At 41.7% G+C, this 20,044-nt stretch overlaps 1 protein-coding gene across 2 annotated transcripts in view; it reads left to right on the forward strand.

Moving 5' to 3' along the window:
- The window catches only part of zgc:92107 (uncharacterized protein LOC492329 homolog), a 139,787-nt gene that overhangs the window by 97,169 nt on the left and 22,574 nt on the right, over window positions 1-20,044 (forward strand). For both annotated transcript variants that reach the window (XM_034167252.1, XM_034167253.1), the window contains exon 3: window positions 15,517-16,948. In XM_034167252.1, the coding sequence (XP_034023143.1) occupies window positions 15,517-16,948 (1,432 nt within the window). The remainder of the gene's footprint in view (window positions 1-15,516; window positions 16,949-20,044) is intronic.

A 20,044-nucleotide genomic window follows, 5' to 3' on the forward strand; every position in this document is an offset into this window, starting at 1 on the left:
GTCCAAAGACTACACTCGCTATTTTGATGCGGATGTTGACCGCAGCCGCAGAGCTCCGTGGCCACCGAGAGAGGACTTGGATTCTTTGCGAGTCTCGCATCCGTACCTCCAGAGGCAGTGAGCGTAGGGAGAGTTCTGCGTGTGTCTGTTTTTAATTTTCTCGCCCAGAAGAAAAGATAGTGTTTACACAGGAGAGAAAAGTGAGAAAATGTTAATGCCTGTTTGAGAAAAGTGTATAAAGTGTGTAGTGAGGGGTTTTACAGCCTTAAAACATCTATAATAATTGCAAAAAATAGCGCTGACTACTTTGCGGATTTCGCTTATCGCGGGTTATTTTTAGAACGTAACTCCTGCGATCGAGGGACCACTGTAAATAAATAAATAAATAAAACTGCACCATTAGGTGGTGCTAACCTGTCCATCAGTCGTGTTGAAGTCTGCCACAGGTACCAACGATTCATTTGTGGTGTCATGTTGTTTCTTTATTTATGTGGACATCAAAATGACTTATGAACATGATTTTAACAAGTTTTTTTTATATATGTATATACGCTTACCACAACTGGTATCATAAAATGTTCAAATTAATAGTATAAGTAGACAGTTACTTATTACATTTTTCCCAAAGTCCCTTTCGCTCCTGTGTTGCAATCACGCTGCTGTATTTACTAAGATAAAACCTTTTCTAGTGAAATTTGACCAGTGAAAATAATGTTGCTAATTTTTAATGTAATACTGCATGAGGGAAGCTATTTTCTTTATACCTTGCATTAGCAGGCAAAGATCGACCTACTTGTTGATGGTCAAAAGCTGCGGTTTATTTCACACAGCGGTCTTTTGTAGCTTTTGTCAGTAGTACAGCTACACGTCTGTTTCTAACTGTTTCTAAGTTTTTACTAAATATGTGCTTATTAAGTCGAGGAAGTAAAAATGTTTGTGGCTGAAATTGCATGCTCTTGCAGTTCCTCTGTTCTACCACTAGATGCTGTACTGGTCAGAGCTGTGTGTATATTTAGACACATTTCAAATTAAAAGTTAATAAATTCCTTACTTTGCATAGAAATGTTCCAATGCATGGTTTAAACACACATCTGTGCATACAAATGGTTGATAAATGAAGCTTCTGGCCTGTTGGGTGTTACATAAAAGCTGGACAATCACTGCAGGTTGAAGAGGGATCTTTTGGGCTTAAGCTTCTACATGGTCCTATCCCCCCTCCTCTCTGTAAATCATTGTCAATAAGGGAGGCATCTCCGTGACGATGGCACAGCCATGCATTGTGTGAAGCTCCCCACACTACCATGGAAGCTTCTGAATGAGCCCTGAGGAATGCCAGTGTTGCCGTTCATTCCCTTGCTGCACTCTCCCACGACTAATCCCACGCCTTCTCATTTACAAATACTCTCACCCCCACTCCCCCTTCCTACCCCTCCCTCCTTCTCTTCAGTCCCTTTCACACTTGAGCTGAAAGATGTGTATACTCTGTCAATATTTTGTTCAAATGTTATGTGAATAAAAGGACAGAGCAACTGATACATAAACGTAGAGCAACTGATACATAAACGTTGATCAATCATTTTGCCCATTTCCGACCTACAAGCAGATACTTTTGCATGGATGCACCGTGAAAAAGCACATGGATGATTTCAGGGACCTTTGATTGTAATTTAAGCTCTCTTGCTCTCTCGCTCTCTCGCTCTCTTGCTCTCGCTCTCTCTCTCTCTCTTCTCTCTCTCGCGTTACATTAAACTAACAACCAGAGGTGGGACAAAGTCACCATCACATCATGAATTCTGCAAGTCCCAAGTCAAGTCTCAAGTCAGCTTGCAAACAATTGGTGGTCATTATGACTTAACTTGGGAATAGCTGATTCATGACTTGATGGTAACTTCATCCCACCTCTGCTAACAACACAGTGTGCGGTCTCGCTGATTTTTGGGTTATACACCAACTCAGTGCGAGAAAGCACCACTCAGTTGTGTTCTATCCGGTGTGCTTTTAATTGAATTATTTTAAGATGTCAGTTGTCTGAACAAGGCATAACTTACAGAACCTAGTTTAAACACAATCCATGCAGACTTTGTTCTTGCTTATACTAAGTTTCAGAGACACTGCATTCGGTGGAGAGAATTATAACTGAAATGTGTCCAAAACTGAACATGTCTGATATTTTAGTGAGCTTAACTTGTGTACCAATTTTCAGCTTGGTATATGAAGTCTTGGTCAAGATATCATGCCTACAAAGTTTTGCTTGCACAAGGACCCCTGGCAGCCAATTACAATTGATATGTGGCCACCGTAGAATCTGTCGAAGGTCTTAGTGATATGAACTTGTTTACCAAGATTACCATTGCTACACAAGGCCTTTATCAAAATCTCGGGTACAACTTGACACATGTACACACATCGTCTTTGATGATGCAGGTAAAAACTCGTGTGAATGTCGCATCTCCACCATTGCCGGTTTGAGCAGCTTCCATAAATGTATCCAGCTCCACGTGTGAAAGGGTCTTCTGTCTGCCTGTGTGTCTCTCTCTTGTTTGCTCCTTTTCCCTGTTTTATTTACTCACTGTTGCCCAATCAACATCTATCTTTTGGGCCAGGATTGGTTATCGTATTTTATTTGTTTGACCTGGGCTTGACTGATACAGAGGTGTTGTTCTGTTATCTAATTGGATTAGGATCTTTGGATAGCCATCCAAGACCGCGTATAGCCTTCCTGTTGCAGTTGGCTTACGGCCCTTTTATGATCATCATGATTATTTTTCCTCTGAACTTCCTGCTGATTTCTGATGTATCATACTAATTTTGTTGGTGTTGGGTGTGAACATAGACATGGAGTAAACCTTTCTGGTATATTGGCCGGCACACAACAGAGATCCTCATCTTCTATCACTGGCAGATGAATGTGGCGGTGTGCTGTTCATAGGCGTGCGAGTGTGTTCATTCATGTTGGCTGTCTGCTGTTACTGAATCTATCACAAGCAACAGTGTCGTTAGTGACCACCAGGAACCTGCGATTAGCAACAAGGCTTCATAAATCACATGCAAATAAAAGGCCTACTTTACGTGTGTTTGCCTGAACAAACCTAGACATGTCCCACGGTACCAACATTCCTATTTAAACTGACATATAAAAGAATGACTGCAAATTATGTTCAAAGATGCCAAGATGCCCCAAAATAGGAGATTTACTCGTCCTCAGCTGCATCTCGCAGAATGTAAAATTTAATATGTACCGGTAGTTGTTTTTACACGGTTTCTGTCAGAAATATTGTGGAACCACTCAAAGACTCCATTAATTCTATACATGCCCAGATAATTTTGTGGAATAAAATCACCGATATTATTTGGATTTTGTGCTTTAATATAGGTTGTTACAATTTGTCAGGATACAGAGAAGTATTGCAATATTTGTTAAGGCAGCAAAATACATAAAAATAGCTCTTTTTTGTTGCACAGTTTGTATATGCTGCTTTCATAGCTTGTCCTCAATACAGATGGAGTGCAGTTTGCTAAAGTTTGATGTTGCCCCAACTCTGAGAAGTGTGTCCAGTTTGAATGTCTCAAAAATATTACCCAAGTTCCTACTCCTACTAATTGGACCTCTGTAATTGAAAAGCAGATGTGATCAAAGTGCAGACTTTGAAGTATTACTGTATTTTTCAGACTATAAGTCACACCGGAGTGTAGGTCTCATTTATTGTTACCCAAGGCCATCAAATATGGGTATTGCGAAGACTTTGTGTCTGTTTGTCTGTCTGTGCTCAGCATAAGTTCAGTCCAAGAGTCTTCAAATTCACAGCGAGCATTCTTGGGACACAGACCTTGGACAAGTTTAGAGATGGCTAACCTTGACCTATTTTAAGAGGTTGAAAAGTCACATTCTGTTTCATTGTGTGTGTGTTTTTTTTTTTTTTTTTTTTGGAGGGGCGAGAGTGATAGCCAATCAGAGTAGAGCAGCACCGTGATATCAGTGAATGGTCTCACTAGCTGCAAACTCAGTTTCATTTGTGTGTAAATATAGCATCTTTGTCATATATTATGTAAATGCTAGCGAGAAATAAACACTTTTAAAACTGAAAATGCTGGGGGTTTTTTTTTGGGGGGGGGGGGTTGGAACCTGATAACACCTCTCATGTGATTTACAAGACATTTCGTGGATGTTAGCATGGTGACATCACAGGCTGGTCTAGCTAGCTACAAACTCCATTTAGTTTGTGTATAAATATAACCTTTTTGTCATATATTATGTTAAAGCTGGTGAGAAATAAACACTTCTAAAACTGAAAATGCTGTTTTTGTAGCCTAATAAGGCCTCTGGAGTTATTTACAAGACATTTCACAGATGTCAACGTACACGCTAACTTCCGCTCTTTGTCAAAAGCTCATGTATACACACACCCTCCTGCAGATGCCGTTAAAACATAAATATTGTTCATGATTGATTGATAGAGGAGCTTTATTGAACATGTACACATTGTACGTAAGACAAAAGCATCTTAATTAATGTAAATAACAATAAATGTACAATTCACACACACACATGTATGTATATATATATATATGTATGTGTGTGTGTATACTTTACACTGGGATACCAATTAAACAACTGCAAATTATACAGAAGACAGTCCTCATACGGCCAAAGGTATTTTATTTTAGTGTTATTTTTAAATATAGAATTCAAGAAAAAACATTTTGGAACAATCTGTTCAGTCGCATAATAGCCTAAAGAACATAGGATATACATATTTCATGGTCAGTAGAATTGACCATGAAATAGTTTCATTGGAATGCAGTCACTGAGACGCATAGAGAGAAGGAGGCTGCTGCACACACATGCACAGGACCAAATCTTTTTAATTTTTTTTAAATATTTGATATACTAGCCAGTGCTTTAAGTGGCATACATGGTGACTCCACCAGCCGTCTCCCTGAGGGGACACCCTGGGTGAGCTACACATCGACTGACTAGATCTGCCACAATATTGTAACCAAAATTCTCTCTGTTAACCAACAGTTTAATATTTTGTGTGTAACATTGAATGTTGGCTATATTATGTACTAATGGATCAGGCAGGCATTTGTGCACAACATCCTTATGTCCTATTGTGTTTGAATAGGGATCTATTCCTCCACAAAAGTAAACTTTCTCAGTGCCCTTCCAGCATAATTTAATTTGTTTAATTGTGAAAATGTGGCTGTGGTTCTGCAGGACAGATAGCACTGCACAAAATTTATAAAAAACCTTACGGAACATGTGACATCATGTACACTTGAGCTATTCATTCCTCGTTTATATCCGGCATGGACTTTGAAACATGCATTTCCTGTTTGTTTTATGCACAGGGAAACCCTCTTTCCGTGCCTTCAGTGGACCTATCAGACAGGAAGTAGTAGTCACTCTCTCATAAATCCACCAAGAACACAGAAGACATTTGTGGAGTTTGTTTGTTTGTTTTTGACAGTCAGCCACTGTATCCTGAGGATAATTGCTAATAATCTAAGGATAATTGATGTGATTGTTGTCCCTTTTTACTTGAGGTCCACTGTGTTCTGAGTTTGTCCAATTACATGAAAAGCCTTGATTTTTTTCACTGAGATGTTCTTGCATGAGGACGGCACAGTGAGTTAGTAGTTAGCACTGTTCTGACCTGGTCCTTTCTGTGTGAAGTTTGCACGTTCTCCCTTTGTTTTTGTGTGTTCCTCCCACTTCCAAAGACAGACAGGTTAGGTGGAATGGAAACTCCATATTGGCTGTAGGTGTGAGAGAGTTCATTCAGATCACTGGTCTGTATGTCTGTCCTGCGAGAGACGAGTGGCCTCTACAGGTTGTACCGCTGGGATAGGCTCCAGACGCCCCTGACCTTTAACAGCACTAAGCAGATTCAGGAAATGAATAAATGTTCTTGTGTGTGCATGGTGAAAAATCAAACTGTGTGTCAATTGCTGAGGTGGGAAATGCTTTTGTCTCTAATTGTTGTCAGGTGACATCACCTCCTCTCACCTGGTGCAAACTGTGGCTTCTCACATTCACAACTGAGATCTAACACCCCCCACCACCACCAGCCTTTTACCCACACATACTCACACATCCTTGTCAGAGCTAAACAGTGGCGGTTAGGGGTGAATCCCATCTGTCAGAGCTCCATGTCTTCACAAGTGTCTGTCTGCGTGAGTAATGTGTGAGGCAGTAAACTGATTCAATTGGTCTCGAAGAGGCAGATGTCTTGGAGTTTTCCTAACAACAGCGGTTGTGGCAGCCTGTTCTGGTGCTGTGCCAAGTGCCCGAGTGCCAGCTGTGTACAGGCACTGCCTGTACGACAAAGGTTCTGAGGCTGCTTGAAGGTGGAGGCCTGTTTATATTCAAACCTCTGAGGGTGTGTGAGTCATTCTACAGACCTGTGGTGGCAGAGGGTCCTGAGAGAGAGCGCTAGTGAGAACGACTGAAAGGAAGTTTGCAGTTGGTGTGGAGACCTCAGGGGAATTGTTTGAGTATTGTTCCAGAGAGATGTGGAGAGGAGAGGGGGTGGGGGGGGTCAGTCCGCCTCTTTCCCTCCTCCATGTGAGTCCTCTTCCTGCTGCTCCAGCCCAACTCTCAACTGAGTCGCAGTGCTCTTGGAAAAGGGAAGCCTTTGAACACAAGCTCATGTTTTACACAGTGTTTGTTCGGATTTACAAGAACAGAAGGCGCTTAACTTTGATCTAATTAATTACCCCACTGAATGTTAAGTAGACCGAGTGGAAGGAGGTAAGGTAAGTTTCTTTTTCCTGTCGTCTAGACTTCATTGCCTTCAGTGATAAAAGATATTTGATAATTTGAGAGAATGTATTGAACCTGTGTGTTCTGGACCTTGTCTTATGTTGTGACTAGCTCAGATGAACCACCAACTGTTTGTAGGTGTCTAATTGTGACTGTTGTGCACACACTCGGTGGGTTAAGAGGTTCCGTCTTTTGATCGTTTGAGAAATGAGAAGTTTTGATTGCAAGGATAGATTATGTAGCACCACCAGAGAGGAGTAACGGAGACCAGAACAGGATTAGCAGTAGGCCGTTGGATTTGAAGTTAGTCCAGCTGCTCCATCCAAAGGAGGAGAATTAACCTGTGAACCTGTCTGTGCTGTGAAGTTCTACATCTTGTAGATGCTTATGTGCTGGCACCTTCATTTAAAACAACATGGTATGTGACAATGCATATGAAAGAACACAGTGTTAGGTTTCAGTCCACACCTGGTTTTCAAAATAATCCTGTAAATAATAAAATATAGCCACAACTTTTCCCTTTGTAGGGAGTAAAAAAATATTACAAGAATCCACAGTGACATGGGAAACAACATCCTGTCGCCCGATAACAAATATGGCTGCTCTTGCTGAGGAATCTGGTTTACCAAGAAGACTGAAAACCATTGCATCCACATACTCAGTATGTACTAATGTCAGTTAAGAACATACTACACAAATGTTACTGACCTATGTACTAGAAGTAAGAGAGAGTAAGTAGAACAGACACAATTTGGACATACTATTTCAACACCATCTTATCTGTCCTTCAACCTGGATCTAAACAGGTGAGCTACAGTGCAGCCAGAAAGTATTCACAGCACTTCACTTTTTCCACATTTTATGTTACAGCCTTATTCCAAAATGGAGTAAATTCATTTTTCCCACTCAAAATTCTACTCACAAAACCCCATAATGACAACAGGATTTTTTTTTTTGGGGGGGGGGGTAATTTTTGGAAATTTCTTAAAAATAAATAACTAAGAAATCACATGTACATAAGTATTCATACCCTTTGATCAATACTGTGTTGATGCAGCTTTGGCAGCAGTTACAGCCTCACGTCTTCTTGAATATGATGTCACAAGCTTGGTGCACCTATCTTTGGGCAGTTTTGCGCATTCCTCTTTGTAGCACCTCTCAAGCTCCATCAGGTTGGATGGGGAGCGTCGGTGCACAGCCATTTTCAGATCTCTTCAGAGATCTCTCCCCATCAATTGGATTCAGATCTGGGCTAATTTTACACATGGGTCTCTGGGAAAGTGGGCGGGAGCTGGGTGCAGAGCGCTGTGGAGCGAATGCGGTTGGAAGATCGTGCTGTCACTCAAAGATTTTTTAAATTTATTTTTTATTTATTTATTTATTTTATTTTATTTTTATTTATTTATTTTTTTGCTGATGCTGGTCCAGTGTTGTGCGTGCCAGTGATTATGCCGCCGCGTGCCATAGGTTGCCGACCCCTGTAGTAGATCATCCGAGTACCGTCTGATGACTACTAAATACCTTCTGAGTATTTAGATACCCAATGAAGTGTGATGTACTGTTTTTTTCCTACTATATAATAAGCTTGTGTAGGTATTCAGATGTAGTCAATGTGTTCATTTTATGGTGCAAAAAACAGTTGGTAAAGACCGCAAATCAGGATCCTTTCTGGGACGTGTAAGGCCAACAAGCCAAATATGACCTTAGGCAGTGTCTAGGTTTGTATCTATCTAGCTTACCAAGGTTTGTTTTCCATTAGCTGTGTCCCTTGTCAACTTTGCGAGGGGTGCCCTGTTTGCCTGCGTCTGCGTAACACATTAGGGTCCACAAGGGTGGTGCAGGGCTGCTGAAGTTGGTGGGTGAGCTGAGATAGTACTACTCTGGATCCCACTGCATTGCAAGGTGTATTTAAAGGCGTAGCATAGTAATATCTATGCAGCATGTAAAGCAGGTATTTGTTTTGACATTTGTCATTTTTCTTTTGAGAAAAAAAAAATCATTAAGTGTTTGAAGAAAAAATGTCTATTTTGGGGCTTTGTGATACATAACCGCTCCAAAAAAATGCAATCATAGAAACAGGCTTCAAATTATTATACAGATAACTTACTGTATTGTCTTTATTTATTTTTTTTGTGTTTGTCTAGATGTTTATTGGCTGAGCCAAATGGAAGTGTTTCAGTCCACACGATTATTACACAAAGAAATCATCTTTATTCATCAAACAATAAAATGACAAAAAAATATGTATTTACGAGGTCTGTCCATAAAGTATCGTACCTTTTTTTTTTAAACTACCGTATTTTCTGCACCATAAGGTACGCCGGATTATAAGGCGCGCCCTCAGTTAGCGGGTACTTAACCCTTACAAAAGGCGCACCGGATTATAAAGCGCGGCCTCAATTAGCGGGTACTTAACCCTTACAAAAGGCGCACGCTAAAACGGTGAGTTTATTTGAACTTTTTAACAACTTTGAACTACCGGTATATAACAATATTGTACTCACATTATTTTTTATTATGGTTCTGTCACAAATCCATCGAAGTCCTCATCTTCTGTGTCTGAATTGAACAGCTGGGCAATTTCGCCATCAAACACACCAGGTTCCAGCTCATCTTCCCTCTCATCATCGCTATCGTTTTTGCCTTCATCCGAATGGTGACTGTAGAGACACTTCTCCCGGCTGCTCTTTGTTCAATGACCCATTGCTTGAGTTGGTCTTCTAGCTGTGGCCACCTCGCTTTGTTTCCGCGGAAACTCCGTTTGGTCTTTTTAACTTGGCGCAGTTCATTTTCTTGTTTCCTCTCGCAGCTGCTCTATTCCCATGAACAACCGCGTAACTGATAGCCTGCAGTTTGAATTGTGCCTCGTAAGCATGTCTCTTCGCTGGTGCTATTTTCGGGGGTCCTTGGACAAACAAATGTTGTTTTGCAGGATACCTGTAGTATACGGTAACTACCGGGAGAGTGGCGGAGGTAAGTGTACGTACCACGGACTCATGGACTCTTCTCTGATTGGTTTATCGCTGGCAGCCTACGTACTCTACGCTACCAGCGTACGTACTTTACATATTACATAATGTTCTCCGATTGGTTTATCGCTGCCAGGGTACGTACTCTACGCTACCAGCGTACATACTTTACGTATTACGTCCCTGTGTCAGCGGGAAATGGTCCGATATTCCGACAGTCAAAGACAACGTCGGTCGTTTTTACAGATTTTGGAATTCAGTGCGCACATAAGGCACACTGGATTATAGGGCGCACGGCCAATTATGGTGAAAATTTAAGGCTTTTAGGTGCGCCTTATGGTGCGGAAAATACGGTACATGGATTTGATTCATATGTTTTCACGTCAGACATGCTTGAACCCTTGTGTGCAAGCGTGAGTTTTTCCACGCCTGTCGGTGACGTCATTCGCCTGTGAGCATGCCTTGTGGAAGGAGTGGTCCCGCCCTGTCGTCGGATTTTCATTGTCTGGAAATGGTGGAATGATTTGGGTTTTTTTCCATCAGAATTTTTTCAGAAACTGTTAGAGACTGGCACCTGGAAACTATTCGAAAAATGTATCTGGCTTTCGGTGAAAATTTTACGGGCTTCACAGAGAATAAGGTCTGTTAGTACAGCTTTAAGGACCCCTTTAAGGATGCTCAGCGTGCCGCGCTCCGAGCTGCGACGATACGGCACAAGCCACCGGACCATTTCTGAGCTGATGGCTCTGTGGATACGAGACCGTCGTGTGCTCTTTCTCTGGTTATCACAAGAGCTGGACATCAGCCATTTTCCGGCAGATTTCACTTTTAACAAGAGATTTTGTCATGGAAAGCCGCGCGGAGGCTTCGTGCGTCACGACCGATTCGCTTTGGAAGTGAGACAAAGGAACACCTCAGTTTCGGCGTGTCAGAGGACAAGTTTGGACATGTCTATCTCGGCTTTCAGTGCTTACCAGTCCAGTAAGTATCAGTGAAATTGTGGAGAGCTGGTCCTGTCTGTGTGGAATTTGCATGTTCTGCCCGTGTTTGTGTGGGTTCCCACCAGGTGCTCCGGCTTCTTGCCACTTCCAAAGACATGCAGGTTAAGTGAATTGGTGCCTTTAAACTGACCGTAGGTGAGAGGGTGAATACATTTGTCAGTCAACATGTGTTGGTTCTGCAATAGACTGGCGGCCTTTCTTGGATGTACTCCACTTTTCATCCAGTGATTGCTGGGATAGGCCCTGATCCTCTCTTGTCATCACTATTTGATATAAACTGGTACAGAAAATGAATGAATGACTGTTCGCAGGAAATGCAGATGCAATTCAAAGAGATATGTTCATTCACTCAGCATTTTTGTACATTTGAGTTGTTCAACACACATTTTGCATTAATATGTCATGGACTTCACAAAGTTGTTATGCCTGAAAAGTCAAAAAAGAAAAAATGGAGTGTTTAGAGGTCACCAAAATGTTGGTGAATTGTTGCTGTCTTTCTCACCTTTGTTCACTTAGGGCCCTGTCCCACTGGCGTTTAGGAGGATTTGCGGATGGAATGCGCACAAAAGTGGCCCACATCCGCCAAACAACTGCAATAACCGTGTAACATTCCTGCATGAGTTGGCCGCCATCCGAACACGTCCGTGATCATCCGCAGAGGCACGCATGTCCGCAGCCAGGATTTTTGAGCCGCTCAAAAATCCTGGCTGCGGATGAGATCCGCATCACTGCCTGAACACATACTGAAGACATACGCAGGACATACACAACCAACGCGCCACATATCCCCTATCATCCTCAACCGATGGGTTGGCGCGGCTTGGCAACGGACTGGGACAGCGTGCAAAACAGATATGACACGTGCCCAGCACGGCCACATCACGGTCGCAAATGGTATGTCGCGCATGCAGACAGAGTGGGCACGGATGAAGTAAGTGCATCACGGCCGCTGTGCTCCTGATGGGGGCGCCTCCGCGGTCGCCTTCGCTTCTGTTCCCTGCTATATCCGCTTTTCTTCCTCATGTATTCGCTGATCCACCCCGGGACATTTGTCATTTCCGCCCACCTTTGTTGCGGACGCTCAGCTTTTGTCTCCTCATTTCATGCGCAAATCCTCCTAAACGCCAGTGGGACAGGGCCCTTAGAATTGACTGAAATAACTTGATCAGTCAGCAAGCAGATGTAATCTGCTGATATGAGCTATGTGTAGATAAATCTATATAGGCATTTATAATGGCCAATAAATGACAATTATAGAAAAACAGAAATGTTGTGAAAGTGTAGTGACACGGACCCACAACAGGGGGCGCAAATGAACGGTCAATAGATGAGCCAAAAGGTAACAATTTAATGTTGTGAAACGTGCACAACGAACATACAGACAATCTCAGAATATAATTACAGTCAAATTACAAAGGTGACGTGTGGGCAGGCTCGAGGATAGAAGACGTCTGTCCTGAGAAGAGCCGGAACCACACGATTTCCGCCCCCACAGAACCTGGTGAATACTGGAGCCGCCAAGTCCCGAATTCCCAGGTGATCACCGTCCCCGACTGTCGGATCTGGTACTGCTGGCGAAGAACAAAGACAGTCAAGTGTGGGTGTGTGTACACCCAGTAACAATAACGGTGGGAATGCCACCTCCACCTCTCACTCAATATGTTGCAGAGTACCGCAGTGATTCCTCAGGGGAAAAGAGTGCCGTCCTGCACTCACTCAGCCTCCACAGAAAAAGGAACCGGTACTCCTGCAAACACTCACAATATACAGATATATTGCAAAAGACACAAACGGCTGAGGATATTACCTCCAATGAAGTATGATATCTCGGCGATGAGGTGGAGATGACGTCTGGTCTTTATGGAGTGCGATGATGAAGAATGTGTGACAGCTGTCAGGAATTAATGAGTGACAGCTGTCACTCCCGGCTGTGTCCGTGGCGGCAGCGCCCTCTCGTGCCTGAAGCCCGCACTTCAGGCAGGGCGCCCTTTGGTGGTGGGCCAGCAGTGCATCCTCTTCTGGCGGCCCACACAACACAGAAAGATAGATCAATTTCAGTGTGGCCTGCATCATTGACACATTAATTAAGAACACATCAAAAAGCTCCCAAACATCACTTACCTTTTTATTCAAAAATATTAACCTAAAAGTGTACCGATCCACATTTGTGTTGAAGTGCTGTTGCTCTATTCAATTTGCTGTATTCAAGCTAGATGCAAAAGATGACACAGATGGGATGTTTGCTGAATAGCAACATTGCCTATGATAATATTAAAACTGTACTGGGTGTTCTTTTATGAGTTGCTATCAATTCGTGCAAAATCAAGCAAACTTGACACAATATTGAACAGTTCAATAGCATGTTCAAAGGACGTTAAAAAAAGAGCTATAAGCACAGTAACTTTATCCAATACATACGACGAGGTGTAAGCAGATTCAAAAACTTTTTTTAATGACAAAAGAAAGTTTACAATTACACTTTATCATGGGGTGGTCCAATGTCTCACGAGGCTCTCTTTTCCTCACTACTCACTAGTTACTACTGTATATGCTTGGGATGCTGTGTCCATCCAATATTAATGCATTTCCAATATTTTAAACATTAATTGGCTCAAGTTGTGACTCTTACAATAGATAAAAATATAATGCAGTGCTAAAATACCCTCGGCCATATGAGCCTTGTGTTCTTTATAATTTGCAGTTGTTTAATTAATTATTAAGATCCTGTTGTCTTACATACAATTTGTACATGTTCAATAAAGCCTTTCTATTAATCAGTCAATCAAAAATAATATTTACGTTTTAACAACGTCTGCCACCCTTCTCACAGTGCCGCTCTCATTGGACCGACATCTCTGCTATTTTGGAATTGTGGGATAGCTCGCGCCCACAGATTGAGCTCACTGGACTACTTTCACCATCCTGCTCAGCGTGCTGCTCTCGTTGGCACAACAACACACAGAATGTGTCTCTTCCCAGATAGATCTCTTTCAGTGCAGCTTCTTGTTCTGACTTTAACACGAAGTTAACACCCAGGTCTTTCATCGCCAACTGTAAATGGTAATCAAACCATTCCATTCGTATCTTTCTGAACTCTTCCGCATCAAACACCATCGTGTCAATGTTTACAATGCTCATAAACATATTTCTTAATATTTATTAAATATTTATTTCTTAAATATTTATTGCGGCCACTCTTAAAACTTCAAATTATCTTTAGAATTTTATTACTGGTAAATTTTAGAATTAATTTAGATGAGATATACTCATTTTCTCACAGGAATATATCACAATTATCTAGGAACTACGTTTTGCGCAGGAATTCATCAAGCATGTCGGCCACGGGCGCGTACTAACACAGAATACCCAGAAACTGGAGAGTTGTTAGGCCATAACGAGAGCGTCCACTTTTAGCTTGTCATAAGCTACGGTAGTGGCAATTGTGAGAGTGTGAGCGTCTGCAGGAGGCTTTGTGTGTGCGTGTACATGAGCTTTTGACAAAAGCGGAAGTTATGCAAATCAAGGAATATTTGTAGATCACCCTCTGTGCATTTGCTGGTATTAATAAGACATATTTAACTCCATAGGAAGTTAGCTTTGAGTTAGCAGAAGTTACCATGTACGCTAACACTGCAAAATGTGTTATCGGGTTTCAAAAAGAGCGTTTTCAGTATTAGAAGTGTTTATTTGTCAGTATCTTTTACATAATATATGACAGAGGATATATTTACACACAAACAAAACAGAATTTTGCAGCTAGCTACCAGCCTGTGACGTCACCATGCTAACGTCTGCGAAATAAGTTCAGAGGCGTTATTAGGTTTCAAAAACGGTGTTTTTAGTTTTAAACGTTTTTATTTCTCGCTAGCTTTTACATAATATATGAGAGACATGCATATAAGCACAAAGCAAAGTGGTTTTGGAGAGACCAGCCACTGACGTCACGGTGCAGCTCTACTCTGATTGGCTGTCATTCTCCGCCACTCAAACAAAGCAGAACAGATTCAAATAGAATGTGACATTTTAACCTCTTAAAATACCTTTTAAAATATGTCAAGGTTAGCCATCTTTGAGCTTGTCCAAGGTCTGTGTCCCAAGAATGTTCCCTGTGAATGTGAAGACTGGCAGTAATAGAACTGGACTTATGCTGAACACAAACGGACGAACGAATGCCAGGTCTTCGCAATACCCAAATGGCCATATGTTGGCCTCGGGTAAAAACCATTATGAATCTTGAATTATTTATTTTATTCTGCTTTGCAAATGCCTATTGATGTCTGAGAAGGGCCCATCATATGGAGAAAATGGTCCTTTATTTCAGGCACTGAGTGCCTATTAGCCCATAGCACCCTTTTGAAATATAAATCACCGTGTCAGTAAGTCGAGTTTAATTTAAAACTGCATTATGTCAGTATCATTTTGATGACTTGTTACAAAAACAACACAAAATAAATTCAGGGAAATCTTTGTTTATGCTATGTGTTTCTGGAGAAACGAATATCAGTCAATATATAGGCATATCTAGTTTTAGAATCATGAAATCTTAAAATCCTATCAGTTTTAAAAAATTGTGTATCATTCGGGCTCTAGAAATAACCATGCCCTGAATAAACTTGAGAGGGTTTCTGTAGTGAGTGTATTTTTTACGTTGCTGATTACTTTTGTTGTAGTTGTGGAAACTTGGATTTTTTTTATTTTTTTGATCAAACTGTAGATGTAGGGTTTTTTTCTTCTTCAGTTGATGTCACATCTCATAATTTTCCATGTGTGTCTCCTTTAGGGGTGTGTCTCAAAGATGGCAGCCTACACCGGGTTCTAAGGCAGCAATGCTGGTAAAGGTGAACAGCATGAGCCGTGGCCATCCCAGCCCAGCCTTGCAGCAGCACCATCGGCAGAATACACCGAGCAAAGCCAACTCCTTCATTTTGCAGCCCCCTGCCAACAGTACCCAAGGAGGTCACTTAAGCAACTCTCAGGCATATAAAACTGGCCCATCTGGGAAAATGGCAGCTGACTCACGTCAGGTGCATCATCTGAGAAAAGCCAGTAATGGCAGCTTCTGTTTGGTGACTTCTGAGAATAGCCATCCCAGCCCACATCTTCATAGGTCACAGACCAGTACGCCACATCCTGTGTCTCCTCAGTATGGTTGCACTGCTCCAATATATGATGAGCCAGTTTCAGACTATCCCATATATGATGAACCACCAATTGACATGGAGGTAGAGGGCGCACACCTCTACAATGGGCAACTGTTGTCTCGCTTGACACCTACCCAAAGCCTGCAGAAGTCCAGACTACTCCAGCACCCTGGTTCATCTAATCCAGGGTCCAAACACAAGAGAAATCCTTCTGCATCAGACTACAGTCCAGCTGGTCTGGAGTGTATCAAACATATGGTTAATGTGGATCCCAAACAGGGCCTCACACCTGGTTCTCCTGAACCCACACAAACCCCATCTCCTCCTGCAAGGCAGGAGCCTGTTGCTACCCAGCCTCATTCACATCCTCAGCCCCAGGCCCACTCTCTGCCCCAGACTAGGGGGCAGGTGAGGGACAGAGAGTCAAGCATCCCAGGACCAAATACACTGGAAAAGAAACAAAACTGGAGGATCTTAGAGGCCACTGTGCAGCGTGCCATGGAGGCACGGCACAGTAGACAAAGCAGCCAGGCATCACAGGACTTTCCCTCCTCAACTCCACAGGCAACAGCAAATTATCAAGACTCTGGCTACTCCACTGGCCCCTCCCCAAGTCTGAGACGAAAGACCAGAAGGAGGGTAGGAGCTCCGGGTGGAGTTGGGGGCAGACCGGGGTCAGTAGGCAGCAGCGGGGAGCTGTCCACCCTCAACGAGAGGCTGATGGCTGAGATGAGGGAGGTGGTAAGTCGCTCCAACACAATGAGGGAGGTGAGGGCAGGACTAGAGCCAGACGTGGGGGACATGGGAGTGGTACCTCACACACGATCCCCTGCAGACTCACTCAGGTGGTATGGAGGAGGTGAATCAGCAGGCAGATGTGCATCACGAGAGGACCTTACTGGTAATACCCGATCCCAGAGTAGAGCAAGCAACCACAGCAATCCTATGTTAAGCCCCGTGGAGATGTCAGGGAGGCAGAAAAGGACCTATGAAAAAGTGGACACTTTGGAAATCGGTGTCATCAGCCAGGCCATCTTATCTTCACCGGAAACCCCGGGTCCTCCCTCACAGGTAAGCCCGCCCCCCATCCTTTGTGTAATCTTAGCTGTGTGAGAGTCAAACAATGAAGAGTTAATGAGAAAATAGAGAATCAGAAAATTACCCATGCTCTGACTAAACCAATATTATGATACTTTCTTACTTGATTAAGAACTCAAATGTCTTTAATGTTGTTGTGTGGCCTGTTTATCCATCGCTGGTTTGTTTGGATTCAGTTTAGGTTTTTTCTGGATGTGTTCCAATAATTGATATCTCTTCAGATTTCCTGTCAGATTAAAGAAGAATTCTGTCTCAAATAAGGTAGAGTCGAAGCTTAATAAAGCATCTGTGAGTCGTGGGAATATTTAGCTGATGCTTTTGCGTTATTGTGTGTGTCAGGCCCTCAGAGGGTTTTTCAAAGGACTGAAGCAGATCAGGTTATTTTTTTAAATTCACAGCTAACACCACGGATTTAATTATCCTGTGCCATGGCAGAGCTCTAATGTGAATAGACACACATATGGAATGTCAGTGGTGTGTTATAATACTAATTTATTTTGGCTTCTCCCAATTCATAGTCTAGAGGTACAAACAGATTCAGGGCTTTGAAAGGAGCATCTTCTTCCTGGGAAATAAGAGTGCTTTTTTTGTGCCCCCTACAAACAAAAGTTTAATTTTTGTTGAAGGTGTATAGGAATCATCCCATGTGTCTGTCTCTTCATAACGTTTGCATGTTGTCCTAAACAGGTTGGTGAGTTTTAGTTTTACTTCCCACAAATGTGCATGAAGGAAAATTATTCCGGCCTGACATCTTGAAATGGAAATTGTTGGACTTTTGTTACTGGAGCTTGCTTGCTTTCTGTCTGCCTTTCTTTCTTAATACAAAGATTAATGATTAAAAGTTAATACATGCAACCATCTAGTACGGCAGAGCAGGGTATCATTTTGTGAGACTTTTCATAGAGCTAGGTTTTTACACACACACCCACACACACACACCCGTTATGACATATATGGGGGATATAGCAATCAGCTGTCCGTCCGTCCATCCGTTTTCACTTTTTAAGGTGCGTTTACACATAAGCAGGACGCGTTACGAATGTCATTTTTCTGTCATTCGTGACACATTCCTGACATTCTTAATGTGACTTAACGCATCTGAATAGGTTTCTTAATAGTGCGTGTTGGTGCGTGATATTCTTGATATTCGTGGAGCACGTTTTTGCCAGTCAAAAAATCTTCCACGAATGTCACACACCACCCTCATTTCGTCTCACGTCGTGGAGGTCGCAACTGAGCATATTGATCCGTATTGATTGATTCAAAAAAATAAAAGTTGGAAATTCATTACTCTCACCCCTTCATTTTATGATGCTTTGGGAAAAAAGAAAGCCTGCCAAATATTTTTGTCATACATTAATATTTAGAGGTAGCACATCATAGCTGAAGGTTGTAAATATATCAATTATCGCTGCCCGAGTGCCCGTGCAATAGGTTATCCATTATCCAGTATCTAATCACATCACTTATAAAGAGGATAGAAGTTAACCACCTGAGTGTAACTAAAGTATAATTTTATATTCAGTTTAAAACTATACCTGGGTTTAAATATTTCTCACAACAACATACTTTCAAAAATGTTATTTTAGGCTACAAGCTGAAAATTTTGCTTCAATTCACAGCTTCTTTTCTTTCAGATCTTTGGTGATGGTGAATCTAACATGAGATAAATGTAAAAAGAGACACTTGCTGACTTAACATGCTTAACCATTAACTGGAAACTTCAGTAAAACATGTCAGCTACTAGAAGTAGAACATTTGTATACCTTATTGGTTCCACCGACTGAAATAAAGGGAAACAAATTGCCCTCAAATGGGCAAATACTCAAGGTATTTTTCTTCAAACACACTGATTTGAAGAAAACTGTCCATGATGCTGCTGTGACCTCTATAGACATGGCAATTCCTTTTTGGGAGAGAGCTAGAATCCCACTGAGGGCAAAGCAGCATCTGATCACAAAGTTAGAAAAGGTGTTCGGAAAATGGAAAACATTGAAAAAGACCAAGAATCACAATACAGACAAGCAGAAGAAAGATGAAACAGTGTTTTGTGAATCTTTGGAGGACTTGTTTGCCATGGCACATCAGGATGTCCTAACAATGATAAAGTTTGAAGATGACAAACAGTTCCTACTTGCTCAGCGAGAGAAAGGTAGAGGATGCATGACAGGCATAGATAAAATACAAACTGCCAAAGAACAAAGAGCAGAAAAAAGGAAAGCTGCAGAAGCAAAATACAAAGAGAAACTGGAGGAGCCTGGACCATCTAATGTCTCACTACCTGACACTGTCTCCAGCCAGAGTGAAGAGAACACAGAAAGTCCAGATGAAGAATTTGTTATGCCAGTGCCACAAAAAGCCAGTAAAATTAAAGCTGTTGTAACACCAGGACTTGCAGCAGCATTGGATAGGACCAAAACAACAGACAGAAGTGCCACCTATATTCTGACTGAAACGGCAGCAAGTCTTGGTCATGATGCAAGCAACTTAAATATCATTATCATGTAAAGGATGTTCTCTTATGTTACACAGCTGTATAATTGGTTCTTGTGCTGATTCATACATTTTTGAATATTAAGTACTGCAAGGCATAAAGAATATTATTGTTTGGAGCTAGATCAAAATATATGTGGAAATATATAAAGCATAGACTTATTTAAATTTATCAATAATGAAACAGTATTTCATCAGTAAAATGAAAATGCAATGTTTGATTGTTACAAAATCTTCGCTACCCCAGTATGTAGGTATTGTAGGAGCATGATACATGTACGAGAAGAACTGCATCTCACAATTCATGTTTTAGTGTTAACTATTTTATGGGATATGAAAAGATTTGATTTTCCAGTGTATTGCCATAATTTCTGTCCTGACATATCAATATTAAACTGACAGAAATCATTTGGATATATCTGGAAATGACCATACTATATGACAAAGTTATTGCCAGCAAAATCTTTAAGGGCTGTGTGCTACCAGTAAAAATTATTAGAGTTTTATGAAATTGTACATGATGTGTTTTTATGTTAGGTACAAGAAATTTAGTGGGTGAGACTTGAAGTTTTTTGA

Source organism: Thalassophryne amazonica, chromosome 3, assembly GCF_902500255.1.
Source record: "Thalassophryne amazonica chromosome 3, fThaAma1.1, whole genome shotgun sequence".
NCBI classification, from domain to species: domain Eukaryota; kingdom Metazoa; phylum Chordata; class Actinopteri; order Batrachoidiformes; family Batrachoididae; genus Thalassophryne; species Thalassophryne amazonica.